The sequence below is a fragment of the Crocuta crocuta genome, unplaced genomic scaffold (genome assembly GCF_008692635.1).
Source record: "Crocuta crocuta isolate KB4526 unplaced genomic scaffold, BGI_CrCroc_1.0 scaffold65, whole genome shotgun sequence".
NCBI classification, from domain to species: Eukaryota; Metazoa; Chordata; class Mammalia; order Carnivora; family Hyaenidae; genus Crocuta; species Crocuta crocuta.
Genome location: NW_027530683.1, coordinates 4,205,339 through 4,226,935, shown reverse-complemented (window position 1 = coordinate 4,226,935; position 21,597 = coordinate 4,205,339). Strand labels below are relative to the sequence as shown.

At 35.7% G+C, this 21,597-nt stretch overlaps 1 protein-coding gene, 1 long non-coding RNA gene and 2 other non-coding genes across 5 annotated transcripts in view; 3 read left to right on the top strand and 1 right to left on the bottom strand.

The window, feature by feature from the left end:
* BAZ1A (bromodomain adjacent to zinc finger domain 1A) overlaps positions 1 to 21,597 on the bottom strand; it is a 92,929-nt gene that overhangs the window by 32,237 nt on the left and 39,095 nt on the right. For both annotated transcript variants that reach the window (XM_077769234.1, XM_077769235.1), the window contains exons 4-11: positions 19,844 to 19,945; positions 15,136 to 15,223; positions 10,821 to 10,955; positions 9,953 to 10,052; positions 9,100 to 9,266; positions 5,779 to 5,874; positions 4,594 to 4,732; positions 3,139 to 3,285 (exon numbers count right to left, since the gene is read on the bottom strand). In XM_077769234.1, the coding sequence (XP_077625360.1) occupies positions 3,139 to 3,285; positions 4,594 to 4,732; positions 5,779 to 5,874; positions 9,100 to 9,266; positions 9,953 to 10,052; positions 10,821 to 10,955; positions 15,136 to 15,223; positions 19,844 to 19,945 (974 nt within the window). The remainder of the gene's footprint in view (positions 1 to 3,138; positions 3,286 to 4,593; positions 4,733 to 5,778; positions 5,875 to 9,099; positions 9,267 to 9,952; positions 10,053 to 10,820; positions 10,956 to 15,135; positions 15,224 to 19,843; positions 19,946 to 21,597) is intronic.
* Positions 1 to 21,597, top strand: part of LOC144235654 (uncharacterized) — a 57,450-nt gene that overhangs the window by 24,481 nt on the left and 11,372 nt on the right. The gene's annotated exons all lie outside the window — the stretch shown is intronic.
* Positions 282 to 354, top strand: TRNAK-UUU (transfer RNA lysine (anticodon UUU)). Its single transcript has one exon. It is a non-coding gene; the product is annotated as a tRNA-Lys (tRNA).
* Positions 5,573 to 5,712, top strand: LOC144235680 (small nucleolar RNA SNORA7). Its single transcript, XR_013336291.1, has one exon. It is a non-coding gene; the product is annotated as a small nucleolar RNA SNORA7 (small nucleolar RNA).

The following is a 21,597-nucleotide window of genomic DNA, read 5'->3' as shown; positions in this document are numbered from 1 at the left end:
TTTTAATGTTATTTATTTATTTATTTATTTATTTATTTATTTATATTTTTGAGAGAGAGAGGGCATGAGCAGGAGAGGGACAGAGAGCGAGGAAGACACAGAATCTGAAGCAGGATCCAGGCTCTGAGCTGTCAGCACAGAGCCCGACATGGGGCTGGAAATCACAAACCATGAGATCATGATCTGAAAGGAAGTCAGATGCTTAAGTGACTGAGCCACCCAGGCGCCCCGAGAGTTTACTTTTGATTGTATTAACGTAGCATATTAAAATATGTAGGGGTGTCTGGCTGGCTCAGTGGGTAGAGCATGTGACTTTTAATCTCAGGATTGTGAGTTCAAGCCCCATGTTAGGCATGGAACCTACTTTAAAAAAAAAAAAAAAAAAAAAACGTATTCTTTAACTCAATTATATTTACCAAATGGTCCTCTCAAGAAACTGTATTATTATTGTGGAGACAGTCAGTTGGGTATCATACCAAGAGAATACAGCTGACCCTTGAACAACATGTGCCTGAACTCTGTGGGGCCACTTATAAGTGGATTTTTTATAGTAAAATACTATAAATGTATTTTCTCTATAGCGTTTTCTTTTTTACACCTTACTTTATAAAAACACAGCATTTAATACATAAAATATGCAAAATATGTGTTAATGAACTGTTTCTATTATCAGTAAGGCTGCCAGTCAACAGAAGGCTATTAGTAGTTAAGTTTTGGGGCAGTCAAAAGTTACATGTGCATTTTCGGCTAGGGGTCAGGAAGGTTGGCATTCTTCACCCCTGTGTTCTTCAAGGCTCAACTGTACAGTTGAACTGTGAATGTTATGATGATCTGAAAGTTATGCTTATCTTAAGAGTAATCTAGAATTTGCAATTCCAACACTAAACAATGGTATCTTAGCAAATACACAAAACTATGCTATGTAAGGAGGATGCTCTTATTCCCATACTTTGAAGGGCTTTCAAGTTTATGATTAAGACTGAAGAGAGGAATTGATATTTTTAATACAAGATTTTAAAAACTGCCAAAATTCCAATATTTGACATTTAAAAAGGGAACCTAAAGGCCAAAGGATTTAGATCTTTTTGAAGACAGATAATTTATAGGCAATGCTAGGGAAACAAATATTCAACATTTTGCCATATTATGAGGCAATATAGCAAAGGCATTATTGAGGCTTCAGAGCAGACTGCCTGAGTCTATACCCCATCACTTTCTTATTAGCCATGTGTCTTTGGGCAAGTTAATTAAACTCCTAAGTCTAAATTTTTTTTATAAGACAGAAAATAATAATGATCTGCCTATTATACCTACCTATCTATACCACAAAGGGGCATGAGGATTAAATTAAATAATGCATATATAGTATCTTCTATCACTTACTTTCAGGAGAACTGTGGAAAAGCTTTTTTGTTACAAAGATAGAACGTACGGAAAATACATGGGAGCACAGCCTAGGGTCCCTACTGAAACTCTAATAATGATATAAAATGCAGCCAAGACAACAGGAAGTAGAGAAGGTATTAAAATTCCAAAGCATATTTTTTCCCTCCCTAACATTTAAATAAATATCTTCAAAAGGAGCATTAAAACCTTTATTTACTGGCCAATATTTATTCCAGGGTAGACCTTGTATTAGTATTTATTTGCAGTCCTGTACAGGACTAGAACTATAAAAATACAGATCAAACAAATCACGAAAAGAAAATACAATGGCAATACAAACACCAATAGTTATATGTATTTTTTCTTTACACTAGCTGACTTTCCAACACAATTTCCTTGTCACCCCACTTTTTGTCATCAGTACAAAACTACAAAATTCATCTGCTTCAAATCCTGATTTACATACACATATACTTTGTTTTTAGGTCAGAACTTGGTCAATAGCCCTGTGATATTATTTGTCCTTAAGACAATCTAATGGCTAAATGCATGAGTATTTGCTACATTTTCTGTCTTAAATAATCCATCTTTAGTGTTGGTACTTGTTATCTTAGAAAAATCTTTAGATTTTTATGAATTGTTTGTCCTTCTATCTTCCCTTTAGTAGAGTCTCATTTTATGGACTAAGTCATCTGAGATGATAAAAGGGACAGCACTGTTAAAATGACCTTGATAAGGGACCTATGGTGATTAGCATTCAAGTTAGAGAAAACATTTTGCTTGAACTCAGGCTGTAAAAGAAAAAGAAAACGAACACTGGATGCATATTTATGGTCCTGTTGCTTTATGGATCAGGCATAAAAAAATGAGCAAGTGATCTAAGGTCAATAATACTATCTAAATGGAAGAATGTCCCATCTTTTTTTATCAAGACTGCTATCAAAATGTCTCCCAAAAGTTTTTACTTATTGTGAATTTTTATGCAATACACTAAAACAGTTTATAGATATTTAAAACAATCTCTTATGTGATGTGGCAAAGTTCATGAGGAATGTAATTCAGGAAGCCAAATCATACAAATGCTTAACAGTTCCTCTGATGAGGTCCTAAACAAAATAGTGAACATATTCCATTTTAAAAATAAAAAAGGGCTTCTCTGAGAATTATTCCTATGTTAATATGTACCACATGCTGACTCTAGATATTTAAGTGCATGGTGTTTAAACAGCAAAATTTCTAGTTCAAACTATTGGTGAAATAAAAAAATTAAATTTTACTCAACTCTGATCTAAAAACTGTCACATCCCAAATGAAATCAGCAACAGTATTTTCAATTTAAAGTACTGATAATAATTAAAGTATGTCCTTAGGTGGAGGCAAAAAAACCAGTGCCATTGAGCAGAATCTCTTGTAATTACAGATACTGGTCAATGAAATCTGTAATCTTCCTAAATAATAGGAGAAATCTAAAGGAATAAAAAGTAAGATAGATTGGGGGCAAGGGTTAATATTTTAAGGTCATCAGAAACAGGAAACATTAACTGACTGAGCCATCCAGGAGTCCCAGAAGCAGGACACATTAAAACAAAGTTTTTATAAAACAAGTAATAATGAATTATTAATATATGACTCAAGAATTGGGTAACTTGACCAACTATATCTTATAACTGTAAAAGTGAGGTTAATTTTAAAATAACCTTCAAAAATCAGTTTCAAAGCTACTATCAATCAGCAAGAATACTCAATTCTGACCTTTGGTGTCAGCATCCGTTATTTGCTCTTTGGCTACTTCCTCTTCTTCTTCAGCTATCGCCTGGAAGATGGCAGTCAGGAAGAAAAAAAGCAATTCACATAGTGGGCCTTCACTGTCATTTCCTACAAGAGCTTCCTCTAATACTTCTGTGAATAAAATGTTTAAAATGAATTTAAAGTTCTGTTCATGCACTGAAAAAACAACTCCATTGGAACAATCAACATTTTAATTGACAACAGCCTGTGTAATTATTTTTTTAAGAGTTCATTTATCAAAGTAGAGTACTATCCAAGGCAAAATAAAAAAATAATTTATAATGGTTACAATAAAATACAATAAAATCATTAAGCCAAAATCACCATATTGAAGAAAGGCAAATTAGCCTCAGCAGATCAATATGATACTTCACCTTAAGTTTAAATTTCAGGTGCAAATTAAGGTACATATGAAAAATTATAATTTTATTCTAATTTGAATAACAATGCAAAGATTTGTTATTGTTGCCCCGCTGTTCTCAGGAGCTATGTGGGACATTACTGTTTACCAAATAATGCAGAGGAGAGGTAATTATTAATATTAGGTGTAATCCTTTATTTAAAAAATTTAAAATCTAATTTTTTTTTGTGATCCTAATGTTGTATTGAAGTCACAATTGTTTCTTATCTAATTTATCTTACCTAAAGCAGTATTGTTTAGACCTTCTTGATCTGTAATGCACATGATGCATGCCTCACCCAGCTCATAAAGAGGAACTGAGGGAATGTGAAAGCCCTCCTGAAGAATATATTCTTCTTAAAGTAAGAGTGGCATTATAATTCTGTCTTTGAGGGTTTTTATTTTAAGAAAATTATTTTGCCACTTGACAATTAAAAAGCCAAGATGGGAACCACAGCCCTCCCCAATCAATGTAGTTCTTATGTTTATACAAAGTATAGAGTCAATACAGAATTACAAATTAAAGGTAGGCATAACTTATCTCTAAACATGGCTGATGTCAATGCCTTCCTTCCCTACATTACATAAACCAGGATACCCCCAAGAAGAGGAGTCTATTCCTTCACTCTCTTGAATCCCAGCAGGACTGAACAATGGAATATGACAGAAATAAGGCTTGCCAGTTCCAGGCCTAGCCCTTAAGAAGGCTGGCAGTTTCTGTTCTCTTCTTCTTGGAGTCCTTAGCTGCCACATAACAAATGTAGGCTCCTCTGATGGAGTGCAATGCCACATGGAAGAGCACTGAGGCACCAGGCATGTGTGTGAGGAAGCTATCTTGAACATCCAGCCACGTAAGCCTTCAGATGACTCCAGTCCCAGTCACTTTCTGTATCTACATGAGAGACTCCAAAAAAGGGCTGGACAGCTAGGTCCAGTGACTCCACAGAACTTTGAGAGATAATAATTTATAATTTTAAGCCACTAATTTAAGGGTGAACTATAACAGCAATTGTACTTGCCTAGGGTTACTCCCTCAGGAAACTCATCTTGAAGATCAAAAAGTTCCCCAAAAGCATTAAGAAACTCCAGAACCATCAGAGCATCACCAAAGATTTCAGGAGGTAGTCTAGTCTTCACTGGAGTTGGTTCTGGAAGTTCCTAAAAGATCAAACAAGTATATACTTATTTGAGCTAACTACAGAAAATTATGAAATATAGATATATACTCTTTTTACCTAGCAGGATTTATTTCATGTTGAGATATTTCATCTCAACCTTAGATGTTTATCACAATAACCTTTGGGACTTTTTAAGACATTTTTTAAAAGTTTATTTAATTTTGAGAAAGACAGAGATAGTGTGAGTGGGGTAGGGGCAGAGAGAGAATCCCAAGCAGGCTCCATGCTGTCAGCACAGAGCCTGATGTGGAGCTCGAACCCATGAAACAGAGAGATCATGACCCAAGCCAAAACCAAGAGTCGTATGCTCAACCGACTGAGCAACCCAGGCACCCTGGAACTTTTAAAATTATGAATGGTTTGGCCTTATTCCAGCTTTAATAAATCACAGTCACTAGGGACTTTTTTCTTTATCAAACTAAGAACAACTTTGGGCTAAAGTATCTCACTACATTTTCTAGTTAAGAGGGACTTTTAATCTAGATTCGGAGATTAAGGCATTAGCTGTGCCAATATTATCTTCAATGCAGGATTTCCTTAGGATATGGAATATAATTAATCCACTATCTACTGAGCTTAGAAATGGTTCCTTATAAACTGAGATGAATGATAATACTGGATTATTAACGATCATACAAATGACCAATTAAGTCTGTAGAATAAGAATCATTATCAAAGCTTGTTACAAAAATACTGCTGTTTTAGAACTCTAAATATAGCATTTGTTTAGTTGGCTATTCTTCTTAAATATGAAGAAGCCACCATGAAAGAAAAGTTTCATCAGCAAAGCCACATAGGACACATAGAACATGGGTGTGAAGACCTCCCAGGATCGCATCTGGAGAGTGGTTCGTATTCTGCCAGCTTCGGAGACGGGAGGGAAAGCAAGCCTGGCAGAGGTACCCACTCCATTCCCAGTTTGCTCAGTAGCTGGAGATTGAAAGATACTCTGCGACAATGGTAAAAAAAAAAGAAAAAAAAAAAAAAAAGAACATGGGTGTGAAACATCACATAACATACTTATACCTTAAGATCGTCACATTCCATATCTTCTCTAGGTTTACTCCATTGTTTTAAGTATTCCATATATTTTCGCTTTTCTTCACGTAATTTTTCTCTTTCCTAAAACAAAAGGTTCATAAAGTTTAAGAACTTTATAAAGCAGCATCATTTTTATCACCTGGGAACTTGTAAGAATTATAAATATTTGGGCTCCATCCCATATCGACTGAACAAGGAATTCTGGGGTTGGGACCAGCAGTTGATGTTTGTTTTTAAAAATTTTTAATATTTATTCATTTTTGAGGAGGGGGGAGGGGCAGAGAGAGAGGTAGACACAGAATCTGAAGCAGACTCCAGGCTCTGAGCTGTCAGCACAGAGCCTGACATGGGGCCTGAAGCCACGAACAGGAGGATCATGACCCAAGCCAAAGTTGGACGCTCAACCGACTGAGCCACCCAGGTGCCCCAGCAGCTGATATTTTCTTTCTGGTGATTTTGATGCATGTTCAAGTGTTAGAACAACTGATCAAAACAACGCCTGCCAACACAGCTGCTATAAAGATGGAAAAATGTCTCACACATAGTAGCTACTGGATAAATGTTAATTCAATCTGACTCTGCCTTTAGCAGCTCTCCTATTTCAAATCAATTAAATCCTGACCAAGTAATAAATTATTAAGAGAACCTAAAATAAAGCCTCCTACTCTGTAATACAGATGTTATTTTCAAGATTCATTTAAACCTAACAGCCTAAGGGTACACAGAGGGACCAGAAAGTAAAAGCAATTATCAGCACACAGTTGGGGGACTTCTTTTTCTCTTATTCCAGGCCGTTTCTCTTGCTCCCTTGGTCTTTTGATACCCTTCCTTCTTGGTTCCGGTATTTGAAACTGCAAGGTAAATAATGGCTCTAAAAAGTCTCCAGTGAAGCAGAGTATTTATACTTTTTATTTATCACATTATATACTTATTTTCCAATAAATGTGTAACATATGTTAATATTATTCTCTTCCTTTGAAACTTAGGACTACTGAAGGTAATAGATGTTCACTTACCAAATTTTCAACATAAAACAACTAGAGATAGTTACAGAACTATTAATTGTGCTATAAGTATATGCTGTACTAAGTCTGCCACTTCCTGCCCCAGATAATTCTTGTAGGATGTAATAAGATGAGTATTCTCATTCATTGCTGCTAAGAAGGTAAATAAGCACACGTTTAGCAAACAAATACTCATATATGTTTGTATAGAAAGTTTTTAAAATGTTCTTACCCTTTGATTATTCTACTTCTATAAATTTATCCAGGGTCATAATCCAAAAATTGGGAAGACTTTTATTCATAAAGTTGAACATGGTATAATTATTTATGAACAGAAATTATAAAACATTTACCTATATGTATCTGATTAACTGTTACAGAGTCAGTAAAAATTCCACCTTATTTGGTTTATTTAACAACATGAGGGAATCCTTATAATGTTTTTTAAAATATATCTTTAACATTTTTATTTATTTTGAGGGAGAGAGCACACAAGCCTGTGTGTGTACACGTGAGCAGGCTCCAAGCTGTCAGTGCAGAGCCGAACATAGGACTTGATCTCATAAACCAAGAGATCATGACTGGAGACAGAAATCAAGAGTTGGACTCTTAAGACTGAGCCACCCAGGAGCCCTATAATAAAGTTAAACAAACAATTATAAATGCTGCATCTCTTTTCTTAAAGGCCCCAAATAAAGATTAGAAATAAATTAATCAAAGTGTTAGAAAAAAATGCTATCTCAGGGTGCCTGGGTGGCTCAGTCAGTTAGGCTTCTGACTTCAGCTCAGGTCATGATCTTGTGATTTCCAGCCATGTGCTGGGCTCTGGGCAGACAGCTCAGAGCCTGGAGTCTGTTTTGGATTCTGTGTTTTCCTCTCTGTTTCTGCCCCTACTTGTGTTTTATCTCTTTCAAAAAAAAAACACAAAAAACAAACTTAAAAAAAAAAAAATGCTACCTTTAAACATTACTATTTAGATTATGCTTTCTTCTAAATTTTTTTTAAGTGCAGTTGCTTTTCTTTAAATTGTTTTTAGTGTTTATTTCTTAGAGTGTTAGTAGGGGAGGAGCAGAGAGAGGGAGACACAAAATCTAAAGCAGACTCCAGGTTCCGAGCAGTCAGCACAGAGCCCGATGGGCCAACACAGGGCTTGAACTCATGAACCTCAAGATCGTGACCCGAGCCAAAGTCCGATGCTTAATTGACTGAGCCACCTAGGCGCCACCTTTTAAGTTTTCCGGATTGTACATGTATTAGATACTTCCACCCCCATCCTAACCAATGGCCTATTTGAAACATTTCAAGAAACTACAGGCAATTTAAATGAGCACGGTGTGAACAGGATCATCTAGGGCTACTTATGAATCTCCCAGAAAACCAATGACAGTGACTGACTCTGGAGGCAATCAGCAACAGAATTCTCTAGGGAATGTCTACTAAAGATTATAATAAGAGATTTGCTGAACAATCTATTTTTACAGATACTTTATTTTTCAAGGAGAATAAGAACACTCTAATAATCCTTATTATTTGCAGATTTTATGGTTTTTCTTTTTTCTTTTTTTTTTGTTTTGAAAGAACAAGAGCAGGGGAGTGGGCAAAAGGAGGAGGGGGAGAGAGAGAGAGAAAGAATGAATGAGAATCTTGAGTAGGCTCCAGACTCAGTGCAGAGCCTGATACGGGGCTTGATCCCACAACGCTGGGATCATGGCTTGAGTTGAAATCGAGAGCTGGACACTCAACTGATGGAGCCACCCAGGGGCCTCAATTTTACTGTACTTTTTCTAGTTACATATTTCACTTTTGCAAGTTTTATGTGTATCATTTCCCCTAAATAGGGAGTCTAAATAATGAACAAAATCAACTTTAAAACTGTACTTAAGGCGCTTTTGGGTATAAAGGCATGTAATTATGTGTTGAACCTTAAATCACTAAATTTTCCAAAGCAAAAGAGAGATAAACCAGCAAGTGTTTATCAGCACTCTATGAACAACTAGAAATACGAATCAAAGTGGTAAGGGGCGCCTGGGTGGTTCAGTAGGTTAAGCGCCCGACTTCGGCTCAGGTCATGATCTCACGGTTCGTGGGTTCAAGCCCCGCATCAGGCTCTGTGCCGACAGCTAGCCCAGAGCCTGGAGCCTGCTTCAGATTCTGTATCTCCCTCTTCCTCTGAGCCTCCCTTGCTCACGCTGTGTCTCTCAGAAAAAAAAAAAAAAAAAAAAGCATTTGAAAATTAACCATGAATTTAAATATGTAAAACACTATTATAAAGATAGCATAGCTAATATACTTGAATGAATACCTTTTCTCTTTCAATTTTAAGTCTCTCTTTTTCTTCTTTCTTCTTCAGTCTCTCTTCTTCAACAATTTTCTTCAATTCTTCCTTCTTTTTCTCTTTATCTTCCTTTTCTTTTTTCTTTGCTTCTAGGGCATCTGCTTTCTCTCTTTTTAATTTAGCCTTTTCAAAAGCTGTGGAGAAGGTAAAACTTAAAACTGTTCACAGATAGAAAACAACACATTTTGTAATGTAACAAAAGAATTCCTGAAATAATATATGGTTAAATGAGATCAGGAGACTCAGAGGTGTTGGAAACTGCTGAAGGGAGCCAGCGGGTGATGAAAAGGGGAAAGCAAGTTGGCTGTGTTTAACACAAACTACTGACTGGGACAAACACACCTGCTATTTCAAAGCCCTGCTATTCAAAGTGTGGTCCTAAGACCAGGAGCAAAGTACCAACTTTTTAGAAAAGCAGAATCTCTTCTCCCAACCAGACCTACTAATTCAGAATCTTCATTTTAATAAGATTTCCAAGTGATTCATATGTACAATCATGTCTGGAAAGCACTGTTTTATAAAGCTCTGTGAATCAAACAAAAAGCCCCAAACAGTCTGTAAGCCACAGAAACTCCCAATTTGTGCTTAATCTGTTTGGGGGATATGCTACACCTTGAAATATTGTTTTAAGAGATGAAGACAGGTCTTATTCATCATAAAATTTATAGATATGTGGGGGGCAAAAACTATTTACGCTTACAAGGAAAAAAAAAACCCCAAGTAACAGAAATATCCCGTTTCAGAAATACCCCCCACCAAGCACAGAGAAATATTCTTTCTTGTACCTAAACAGTTTTTGGAGCGAAATGTTAAAACTCACCAAGTGACTTCATTTCTTCTTGTTTCAAAAGTTTGTCTCTTTCTTTAGTAGCTTTGTTTCTATAACCTGCAATAGTCTGTTTATTAGTAACACTGTCCTCCTAGAAAAACAAATGGAGAAACTAGTTATAGAACACCACAATTTTCACAGATGGTTTGCCTTGTTCTTACAATAATCATAAAATTTTCAAAAGCTCTCATCAATTTTACTTTCCTTATACAATGAGGTTTTATTCCAAGCCTAATCAAACTTTTAATAACTTTAATCATAGGAACATAAATAATATGAGGTTAGTTCTACAGTTCTACAAATTAGTACAAAAACCTACCAGGAAAAACAACTGGTAATCTACAAGGAAAGCCTTAAATATATGCATTAGAGAAACGAAAAAATTTCCTAAGGTACCTTATAAACTAAATGGTTGCAGACATCAAATATGAAAGAAGTGCATGTCAAAAATATTCTTGTGGCCAATGTTAAATAATGTCAAAAGGTTTTATTTTTATGGTACTGCCTGTGAGAATAATGGTCTGTAACCTGTTTAGTGTGATATTTTTATTATTTCATATTTTAAAAATATTCTTCATGTTTCGATTCCATAATTTATTCCCTATATTTCAGTAACTGCTTATATGCTTGCTTACACTTTGGTATAAAAATCCCTGTGGCATTAAAACTATGTCTAATTCACACCTGAAACTTCTATAGGACTCACTGCTAAGTAGTGTTCAACGTACAGTACATACATTGTATGTGAAGGAATCTGTTCCTTCCTAAAGCTATGTGGGTGTGGGGAGCCAAATATGCTCTTGATTATGAATAGTTTTATTACAAGCTACAATGTAGTTTTTATCCATTCTCTACTTACCTGGCTAATAGATAATCGTTTAGGAGGTCTCCCTCTTCTTCTGTTAGCAGGACTGAAGATAAATGTGGGTGGATCATCAGGAAAGAAATAAGAAAAATCTTGTTCTGCTATTTTATATGTTGAAAGAGATGATGCCTTCATAAAAAAAACATACAGGGTACAATAATACACCATTACGAAACCATTTATAGATGTGCTCTAAAATATCATCTATGACTGATGTTAAAGACCAGGTTGAAAACATTAGAATTTCATGTGTTAATATATAGTAATATACATTTTAGCTGATTTACTCCATCTATTATTAATTAGCTTTACCAGAAAAAAAACCATGATGCAAAGAATTTTTTCACACAAAATACATAAGAATGTTTCAATAGTTTCTTAAGTTCTAAAACTATTTCAAAATTACATTTATACAATAATTTTTTTCAGTCTGCTTTGTTTTGACTTACTTTGTATGGAATTTTCTATGTAAATAAATAATCCAGTTACCTAACATTAAAAGTCCACTGTGTTTGGGCTGGCTCAGTCAGTGAAGCACATGACTCTCGATTTTGGAGTTCTGAGTTTGAGCCCCACTTTGGATATTAGAGATTACATAAAAAGAAATCTTTAAAAAAAATCCACTGTATCAACCTAATAAATTTTTCTCAAACATTTTTTAACTGCTCTACATTTTAGATTTCCCTCCCAATTTGGGGTGATAACCTAAAGACTTTTTCTTTAATTTAGAGACTTTATGTATCAAATTTTAAAGTTGATGTGGCAGACAGCAGAAATGCTGACAAACTGTTATCAACTTTCACAGAATTTAAATTCCAAGAAGTCAAATCATTAAAAAATTTTTTTTAGCGTTTATTCATTTTTGAGATAGATTGTGACTGGGGGGAAAGGCAGAGAGGGAGACACCGAACCTGAAGAAGGTTCTAGGCTTTGAGTTTTCAGCATAGAGCTGGATGTGGGGCTCGAAGCCATGTACAGTGAGATCATGACCTAAGCTGAAGTCGGACGCTTAACCGATTTTGCTACCCAGGCGCCCTAACCTTTTGATTTTTGATTAGTAACTGGATGATTATTTTTGGCCTAACAGCCAAGATCATCACTCTTTCTCTCAAAGAAAACATGCTACTTATAGAAATATCTTTCAGAAAATGTGTAAGAAAATGATACAAAAATTTAGATTATTAACAAAACTGAAACACTTCAACTGGAGATTAAATTTTCTGTGTATTAATTATAATCATAGTAAATAGAACACAGCTTTCAACATATAAAATTCAATCAGTTCTGGCTACCATAATAAATCAAGACTCTATTAAGATTCTACATTAAAGTCTGTTAAGATGGTTGTTGACTATCCCATATAAATAACACCTGAATATACACATGCCTGTATGTATAAAGATATGAGTGGTTTCTTCTCAAATACATATGCTCAATAAAAGTCAAAATGGGCTTTAATACATTGTCAATGTTCCTTTTTCATACATACATAATACGCAATAAACTAATACTCACACTTTTTATTCTTTTAGTACTCCTAACAGCAGACTACACTCACCACATCGAGTATCAAATTTTGTCATGTTTGGGTGTGTGTGTGTGTGTGTGTGTGCACATGTGCTTGCACCATGTATTCAAGTACACTAGAAAAACCATTAATCATCTTTTGTTGTACTCTAAGAGAAATTGTTTACTCTCACTTAAATTTTCATTTATTAAATTTTTTTAATGTTTATTTTGATAGAGAGAGAAAGCACAGGCAGGGGAGGGACAGAGAGAAGGAAAGACAGAATCCCAAGCAGACTCTGCATCATCAGCGTAGAGCCCAATATGGGGCTTGAACTCATGAACTATGAGATCATGACCTGAGCCGAGATCAAGAGTTGGACGCTTAACTGACTGAGCCACCCAGGCACCCCTAATTTTCACGTATTTATTACTTGAACTTCTGTTCATATTTATTGACTATCTTGCTTAGTGAAAAACCGCTGATGTTCTTTACCATTTTTTTCCAATTGGGTTGTTTTGTTCATTGATATTATGAGATCTTTGTAAATTAGGGAAATTGGTCAACTTGCTATTTATGATACACGTACTACAACTATGTCTTCACATACTGGCTGACTGCCTACCAGTGCTAGATACTGTTCTAGCCACTTCTCATAAGTATTTGATTCATTACCTTTTGGAAGCATCCTTTTAACATGGCTACCTGTGGTTTTCAAAGCTATATAGGTTGGGGACAATTTAAGGATTTTCCTCTTATCAAGACAAATACAAAAATATGCTCACATTAAAAAAATATTTTTCAGATGATTCTCTCTTAAATTTTCAGGTTTTTATTTTATCCACTATGAATTTTGATCATGCCTATTTGTCTATTTTTCTCCTGGGGAACTTCTGTTTTTCTAATTGATTTGAGATCCTCATTGTATTAACGGAAAGTATTTTTCTTCTAGAACTTTGCCCTGGAAATCCATTATGTTTTTGTTTACTTATATTTTTAAAGTTTATTAACTTATTTCGAGACAGAGAGAGAGAGAGAGAGAGAGAGAGAGAGCAAGCGAGGGAGAGGGAGAGAGAGGGAGAGAAAGAGCATCCAAGCAGGCTCCACACCATCCACGTAGAGCCTAATGCTGGGCTTGAACTCATGAACTGTGAGATCGTGACCTGAGCCAAAATCAAGAGTCAGATGCTTAACTGACTGAACCACCCAGGTGCACCTCATGATGTTTTTAGACCTAAATAAGTTTATATTTCAAATCAATCTTATCCTTGGTATTTCTTTCCTCTTGCTCTTCCTAAGTACTTTAATACGCATAACATTAAGAATTGTTTCATTTGGGGTGCCTGGGTGCTCAGTCGGTTAAGCGTCCAACTTTAGCTCAGGTCATGATCTCACAGTTCGTGGGTTTGAGCCCCACGTCGGACTCTGTGTTGACAGCTAGCTCAGAGCCTGGAGCCTGTTCCGGATTCTGTGCCTTCTCTCTCTGACCCTGCCCTGCCCATGCTGTCTCTCTCTCAGAAATAAATAATTTTTTTAAAAAATTAAAAAAAAAAATAAAAGAATGGTCTCATTTCATTTTCTTTTTTCCCCTCCCTTTGGGTTAGATCTAACTTTATTTTTCCAAAGTTAACCAAGTGTTCCAGTTTTATTTGTTAAATAATCTAGTGTGATTTCTAGGGATCGGAAATGCTATCTGTCACATAGAGTTAATTCATTTATCCTTTTTTAAACATTTCTTTCCTTTTGATGTAACACAGAGATTAAGAATTACACAAATCCTACTCATACAGTAGCTGACTTCTGACACATGTATACATCTCTCTACCCATTCTGTTTTTTTTTTTACTTAGTATTTCTCCCAATATAAGTTTTTATCAGTTAAAAAAACTTAATCTTTGTTTTACCATTTAACTTTACTGTACAATGTGAGATTTCTAAACTTGATTTCTTCCCCTCTTAATGGTTATGAATGAATATAATCTATCTGCTTAGTACTGGTCTCTGATGTGTGTTTTTTTTTTTTTTAATTTATTTCTAGGAGAGAGAGAGACAGCGTGAGCAGGGGAGGGTCAGAGAGAGAGAGGGAGTCACAGACTGAAACAGGCTCCAGGCTCTGAGCTGGCAGTCAGCACAGAGCCCAACGCGGGGCTCGAACCCACGAACCGCGAGATCATGACCTAAGCGAAAGTCGGACACTTAACCGACTAAGCCACCCAGGCGCCCCTCTGATGTTCTTCTTATTATATGTATTATTTTCCTATCCGGTAGGATCTGTTCTTTGAACTTATTTCTGTAAGCCAGAACCACACTTAGAAAAATATAGTTGCCCCCTTCCCCTACAACATTTTCTAAGTTTTCCATCTATTAACACCTGTCTTAGTTGATCTTTTTTATATGGGGGAAAAAAAGTGCAGTACCTGAGCCACTTAATAACTCTAGCAATTGCAAAACAGTATTTAATCAATAAACTAACAACTGGCTATAGATTAGAAAGAAATATTTTCAACCAACTTTGAAATAACATTTCTGGAATGCCTGCGTGGCTCACTCATTTGGTTAAGCATTCAACTCTTGTTTTCCGCTCATGGTTGTGGAATCAAGCCTTGCATTGAGCTCCGTGTTGGGCATGGAGCCTGTCTGGGATTCTCTCTGCCCCCTGCCTCTGCCCTGTGTTCTTTCTAAAAAAATTAAAAATTTTTAAAAGACAAAAAAAATAACATTTCTGTGATGTTTTAACTTTATAACACAACCCATCTCTCTTTTTTTCTTCCTTCCAACAAATAATTTCACTTCTCTGATTACCTTAATTTTAATGACTCCATCTTGTGGTTCACAGTGTTGCTTCAGAAAAAGCTTTAATTTATCACGAGAAAATAGGTGTTTTCTCCGGCTACAGGGGAAAAAGGAGGAGAAAGAGTAAAGTGTTAGTATCAAAGAATTCAGTTTAAACTCCAAAATCTCTGTAAATCCATAACCTTCATTTTAAGCTTGGGAAAAGGACATTTCACTTTTCAAGGTTATTTATGTAGGAGTTATGAGAAACTTTATACAGAAGTATTTATGTAGAATGTTATAAGATCTATTCAAGTGGATCTATTATAAATGTCTGTTACAAAAATAGTATATGCATTTGGTGCTTAAGAATCACTTAGAAATCATACAAACCTCAAGGAAAATATACTATGGAGAATAAACCAAATTTCATAAAATTAGATGATCATTCCTCCAAATATCACCATTAAAATTCTTTTAAAAAAGTTAAAGACTGTAGATTACCAGATATCACATAACACTAAGTAAATCAACATTCAAATGGATATTTTGAACATTCTTGAACATAGGTTTTATCAAATTCTAAAATATTTGTATCTAAACTTCCTATGGTAGCAAACAAATTCATGGGATTAAGATGAAAGAGAATCAGAATTAAGATTCTAAAAATAGGGGCACCTAGGTGGCTCCACTGGTTAAACAACCAACTCTTAATTTTGGCTTAGGTCATGATCTCATAGTTTTGAGGATGAAACCCTGTGTAGTGGAGCCTGCTTGAGATTCTCTCTCCCCCTCTCCCTCTGCCCCTCCCTGGCTCTCACGTGTGCCTGCATTCTCTCAAAAATATTCCAAAAATATGCTATTTTTGATTCTCCCTTAGCCTCAAATTGAAAAACAGCGATAAACATACCACCACCAAAAACAAAACCAAAGCCCCCTCAAACACTCAAGTATTTCTGGAAAAGTTCTGGAAGGAAAGTCAATGTTTTTTTTTTTTTAATGTTTATTTTTTATTTTTGATAGAGAAGAGCAAGCACACCCAAGAGAGGGGCACAGAGAGAGGGAGAGAGAGAATTCTAAACATGCTCCACGCAGAGCCCAAGGTGGGGCTTGAACCCACGAACCAGGTGATCATGACCTGGGCCAAAGTCAGATACTCAACTTACTGAGCCACCCAGGTGCCTCAGAAAATAAATCGTTTAACTGAATTCAATGTATTCCTTTCAAGAAAAAGTCAAATTAAAAGCTTCTATGAGTGAATAAACAATACAGAAGTTTTAAAGTAGTAGCCTCCTGAAAATGTATACTTTTCATAAAATAAAGGATTATATGAGAGAAAGAATTGGTTCACTGTGCTATCCCAGCACCATACATACAGTACATGACAATAAGAAGGTAACTATCTATTGACTATTGAATAAATATACTAGTCCTCAAGAATGATACTACATGGTACTCACTAGCCACACATTTTTTTTTTTAACCTTTTAAATTTATTTTTGAGAGAGACAGAGTGCAAGTGGGGGAGGGGGCAGAGAGAGAGGGAGACACAGAATCTGAAGTAGGCTCCAGGCTCTGAGCTGTTAGCATAGAGCCCGATACATGGCTGAAACTTGTGAATAGCAAGATCATGACCTGAGCCTAAGTTAGACACTTAACCAACTGAGGCAGCCAGGTGGCCCCGCCACATGTGGTTTTTTAATAAATAAATGTTCAGTTCCTCACTATTACCAGACACAATTCAAGCAATCAATAGCCACGTGTGGCTATTGGCTACCATACTGGAAAGCACACATATAACATTTCCATCATTACAGAAAGTTCTACTTGTCAGTGCTACTCTGTTATGTCAAGTCTCCCTTATAGAAATATTACCATCTCTTTATTATAGGAACAGTACTATCTGTTGATGCTAACAAAGAGTTGCAAATCATTTCAGTTTTTTATTATCAAGTATAACTTTCTCACTTTATCATTCTTTGGCTCACCCATTAAGAAAGAAATTAGTTAATAACACTGTAACCAAGATCTAGCAGAATTACATTTAAAGTATAAATCAAAAAGTAAATAGAAAAATGAAAAACATAAAGAGGGAATAAAATTATATAAAGAATATATCTTGAACTAAAGACCAAAAAAACAAAAAACAAACAAACCCGAAACCAAACTATGAATAAGGAAAACACTGGTAGTCTCAACTAGACTGTTCATTAGCCCATAAATTAAACAAATTCAAAAGTTCTAATAATCTATTACCATTATCTTGGGAATACTGTTTTTCAACACATAATAAAATACAGAACACTCCAGAGATCTTAAATTAATGATGGGTCACCAAAACCCAACCAAACACTACACACACCTCCATATAATTATAGAAGGTAATATATGTATGACTCAAGATTCACTCAAAACAAATTATTATCACTTTTCTTTGGACTCATAAGTATATACGGGGCAAGAAGGATAAGAGTATAACTAAAATAATTTTACATCAAATGAAATGTAAGATTTACTCCTAGGTGGCAAATTGATAGCTGGCTGATAATATCAACTTACTTTCAGATGACTAAGAGCCTAATCTCAACAGGCAACAATAGGGATTGTCCTAAAATGGATCTGTGTAACCCAGAGCCAATTCTTTTAAATACTAACAAGTCATTACCTTCCCCCTCCCCCGCTCTTTTTAAAGGAATTTATCCCTGCTTTGCAGTAACTCTTTTTTAAGTTTACTTATTTGGGGAGCAGAAGGGAAGGGGCAGAGAGAGAGAGAGGGGAGAGAAAATCCTAAGTAGGCTATGCGCNTGGCTCACCCATTAAGAAAGAAATTAGTTAATAACACTGTAACCAAGATCTAGCAGAATTACATTTAAAGTATAAATCAAAAAGTAAATAGAAAAATGAAAAACATAAAGAGGGAATAAAATTATATAAAGAATATATCTTGAACTAAAGACCAAAAAAACAAAAAACAAACAAACCCGAAACCAAACTATGAATAAGGAAAACACTGGTAGTCTCAACTAGACTGTTCATTAGCCCATAAATTAAACAAATTCAAAAGTTCTAATAATCTATTACCATTATCTTGGGAATACTGTTTTTCAACACATAATAAAATACAGAACACTCCAGAGATCTTAAATTAATGATGGGTCACCAAAACCCAACCAAACACTACACACACCTCCATATAATTATAGAAGGTAATATATGTATGACTCAAGATTCACTCAAAACAAATTATTATCACTTTTCTTTGGACTCATAAGTATATACGGGGCAAGAAGGATAAGAGTATAACTAAAATAATTTTACATCAAATGAAATGTAAGATTTACTCCTAGGTGGCAAATTGATAGCTGGCTGATAATATCAACTTACTTTCAGATGACTAAGAGCCTAATCTCAACAGGCAACAATAGGGATTGTCCTAAAATGGATCTGTGTAACCCAGAGCCAATTCTTTTAAATATTAACAAGTCATTACCTTCCCCCTCCCCCGCTTTTTTTTAAAGGAATTTATCCCTGCTTTGCAGTAACTCTTTTTTAAGTTTACTTATTTGGGGAGCAGAAGGGAAGGGGCAGAGAGAGAGAGAGGGGAGAGAAAATCCTAAGTAGGCTACGCGCTGTTAGCACAGAGCCCTACGTGGGGCTTGATCTCATGTACCATGAGATCATGACCTGAGCCGCAATCAAGAGTCAGATACTTTTTTTTTTAACGTTTATTTTTTTATTTTTGAGATACAGAGAGAGACACAGCATGAGCAAGGGAGGGACAGAGAGAGAGGAAAACAGAATCCGAAGCAGGCTCCAGGCTCTGAGCTGTCAGCACAGAGCCCGACGCGGGGCTTGAACCCACAAACCATGAGATCATGACCTGAGCTGAAGTCAGACGCTTAACCAATGAGCCACCCAGGCACCCCAAGAGTCAGATAATTAACTGACTGAACAACCCAGGTGCTCCTACCCCTCTCTTTTGATTAGAACTCAAAAAGATGGTTTTAAAGATATTAATAAATTTTTTATTAATCTTCTTAAGGAATCGGAAGAGACTGATCAGATGTTTGTATCTAATGAAATATTACAGAGATGACATATTTGTTAAGCACCAAGACTATTTGGGGTTAGTTACAAAGGGCTCATACAATCCATCAAGATTCACTTTGTCTATGAGTATAAATATACATTTATTTTAAAAAGGGGAAATCATTACATGCAATACTATCCATTTGTTTCATAGCAAATCTTTTATATATTTTATATATTCATTAAAAATTTTTTTTAATGCGTATTTACTTTTGAGAAAGAGAGTCAGAGTGAGGGGAGGAAGAGGAGCAGAGAGAGAGAGGCAGACACAGAATCTGAAGCAGGCTCCAAGGCTCTCTGAGCTGTTTACATGGAGCTTGACACGGGGCTCGAACTCACGGATGGTGAGATCTTGACCTGAGCTGAAGTTGGATGCTTAACTGCAACCCAGGTGCCCCTTTTTTATATTTTTATTTATTTTGGGTGGGGTAGGGGCAGAGGGAGAGCGAGAGGGATAATCCCAAGCAGGCTCCACACTACCGGCATGGAGCCCAATGGGGGGCTCAAACAAGGAGATCATGACCTGAACAAAAATCCAAAGTCAGATGCTTACCTGCGTGGGCTACCCAAGGGGCCCATAAAGCGAATCTTCTTAATTAAAACAAATTATTCTATTTTAAACTAGCATAGATAAGATAACAAGTTTTACCTGATTTGTGTTGCTTTAACAATGGCACACTCATACAACTCTTTTTTAGTGGGTTGCACCTTGTACTTGAATAATAAGGGATCAACTGCATTTTTTTTCTTCCTAAAAAGAGCAGAGACACAAATCAGTTAATTATTTGTTCGAAAATGTGAGCTTTTAAGTGGAAATCTAGTTTCTAAGAACATACTATGACAGAATCTAATGTGGTTTTAGTTTTAGTAGGATTTTATAAGTTACTAACATCCCTTACCATTTTATTAGCCAAAATAGTACAAAGCACTATTTTATGTTAGGTAGGTATTTTTTACTCATTCAATAAATTTTCCTGTGTGAAGAAATCAACTAGAGATGAGTAAGCGCAGAGTACCCAGTTTCGGTAAGATAAAGTTGTAAACAAAAGAGCTCTTGGATTTGCTTTTATGCTTTCCTCTTCATAGCTATGTAAACTAAGAGCAAAAGTGGAGATGACATAGTTTACCCTGTTTTAAGAACTGGCAGAGCCATACCTTTAATCTTTGCCTCCACCAATTTCTCATCTTTTCTTCCCTTTGAGGATGCATTCATCCATCTATCCAATAAACAGTTAAGAGCCTATTACAATGTGCCAAATACTAAACAATAAGGATTAAGTGTGAACAAAATAGAAATATACTGGGAGATACAGAAAAACAAACAAAAATACACAACAGGGTAGGTGATAAGTGCTATCAAGGGAATTCAGTGCTGGGTACTCCACCAATAAGGGTTTTAGATTTTACTCAGAAAAGACACTAAAGGATACTGAATAATGGGGTGATAATGATTTAACTTACACTTCAGAAAGATCACTGTGGCTGCCAGGCTATGCGGCAAGAGTGCAAACAAGGATATTCTTTAGAAAGCTAATGCAATGAACCAAGTGACAACTGATGGCACAACAGATAAGGGCATAGTGGTAGCAGCAGGGAGACAAGTGGCTGGATTCTTGAAAAGCTGCCCCTGTGCATGCAAGTGCATATTTAACGGGGGTGTGTGTGTGTGTGTGTGTGTGTGTGTGTGTGTAAATAAAGGTTACTGAGAAGAAAATAATATGAAAGGATGATAAAGGAAGCATTCAGCAATGAGGGTCAGATACAGTCAAATGATATAAATACAGTAAACAAAGGTGGGGGGTGGAGACAGACTCAACACAAAAGGGATGTAGGAGACAATTATACAAATAAAACTGAAGTATTCACCTTTAACACCATTAAGTTCCTAGCTGGAGGGCCAAGGATCTTTACATGGAGACCCAGTATACACAGAAACCAGAAAATATATTTAATCATTCACCCTGACTATATGAAATGCAGTCTAATATTTTCTATTCTATTAAAGTGCATTAAATTAATTTCACCACCTACATGAGGCCATAACCTGCAGTTTGAAAGGCACTGTTCCAAAAAAGCCAAAGAGAGAACTCTAAGTATTCAGAGAGCAATACTGATGTGGGTTCACAATAAAGGAATTTCTTGAAATGAAAAGAGGGTAAAAAAGAAAAACAAGTTTTAATGAACCCAGAGGCAGGTGTTCAAGAACAACAGGTTCGATTGAATTTTTAATCTTAATATAGTTTTTTGAAGAGGTGCTAACTTAGCAATTAATCACTACCATTTTATACATATAAGGGATGATCAAGTAGAATACAGATTGCACTTGGGGCGCCTGGGTGGCTTAGTCGGTNATTACTACTAATGACAATATAGAATTATATTTTAAGTCATAATTATAAATTT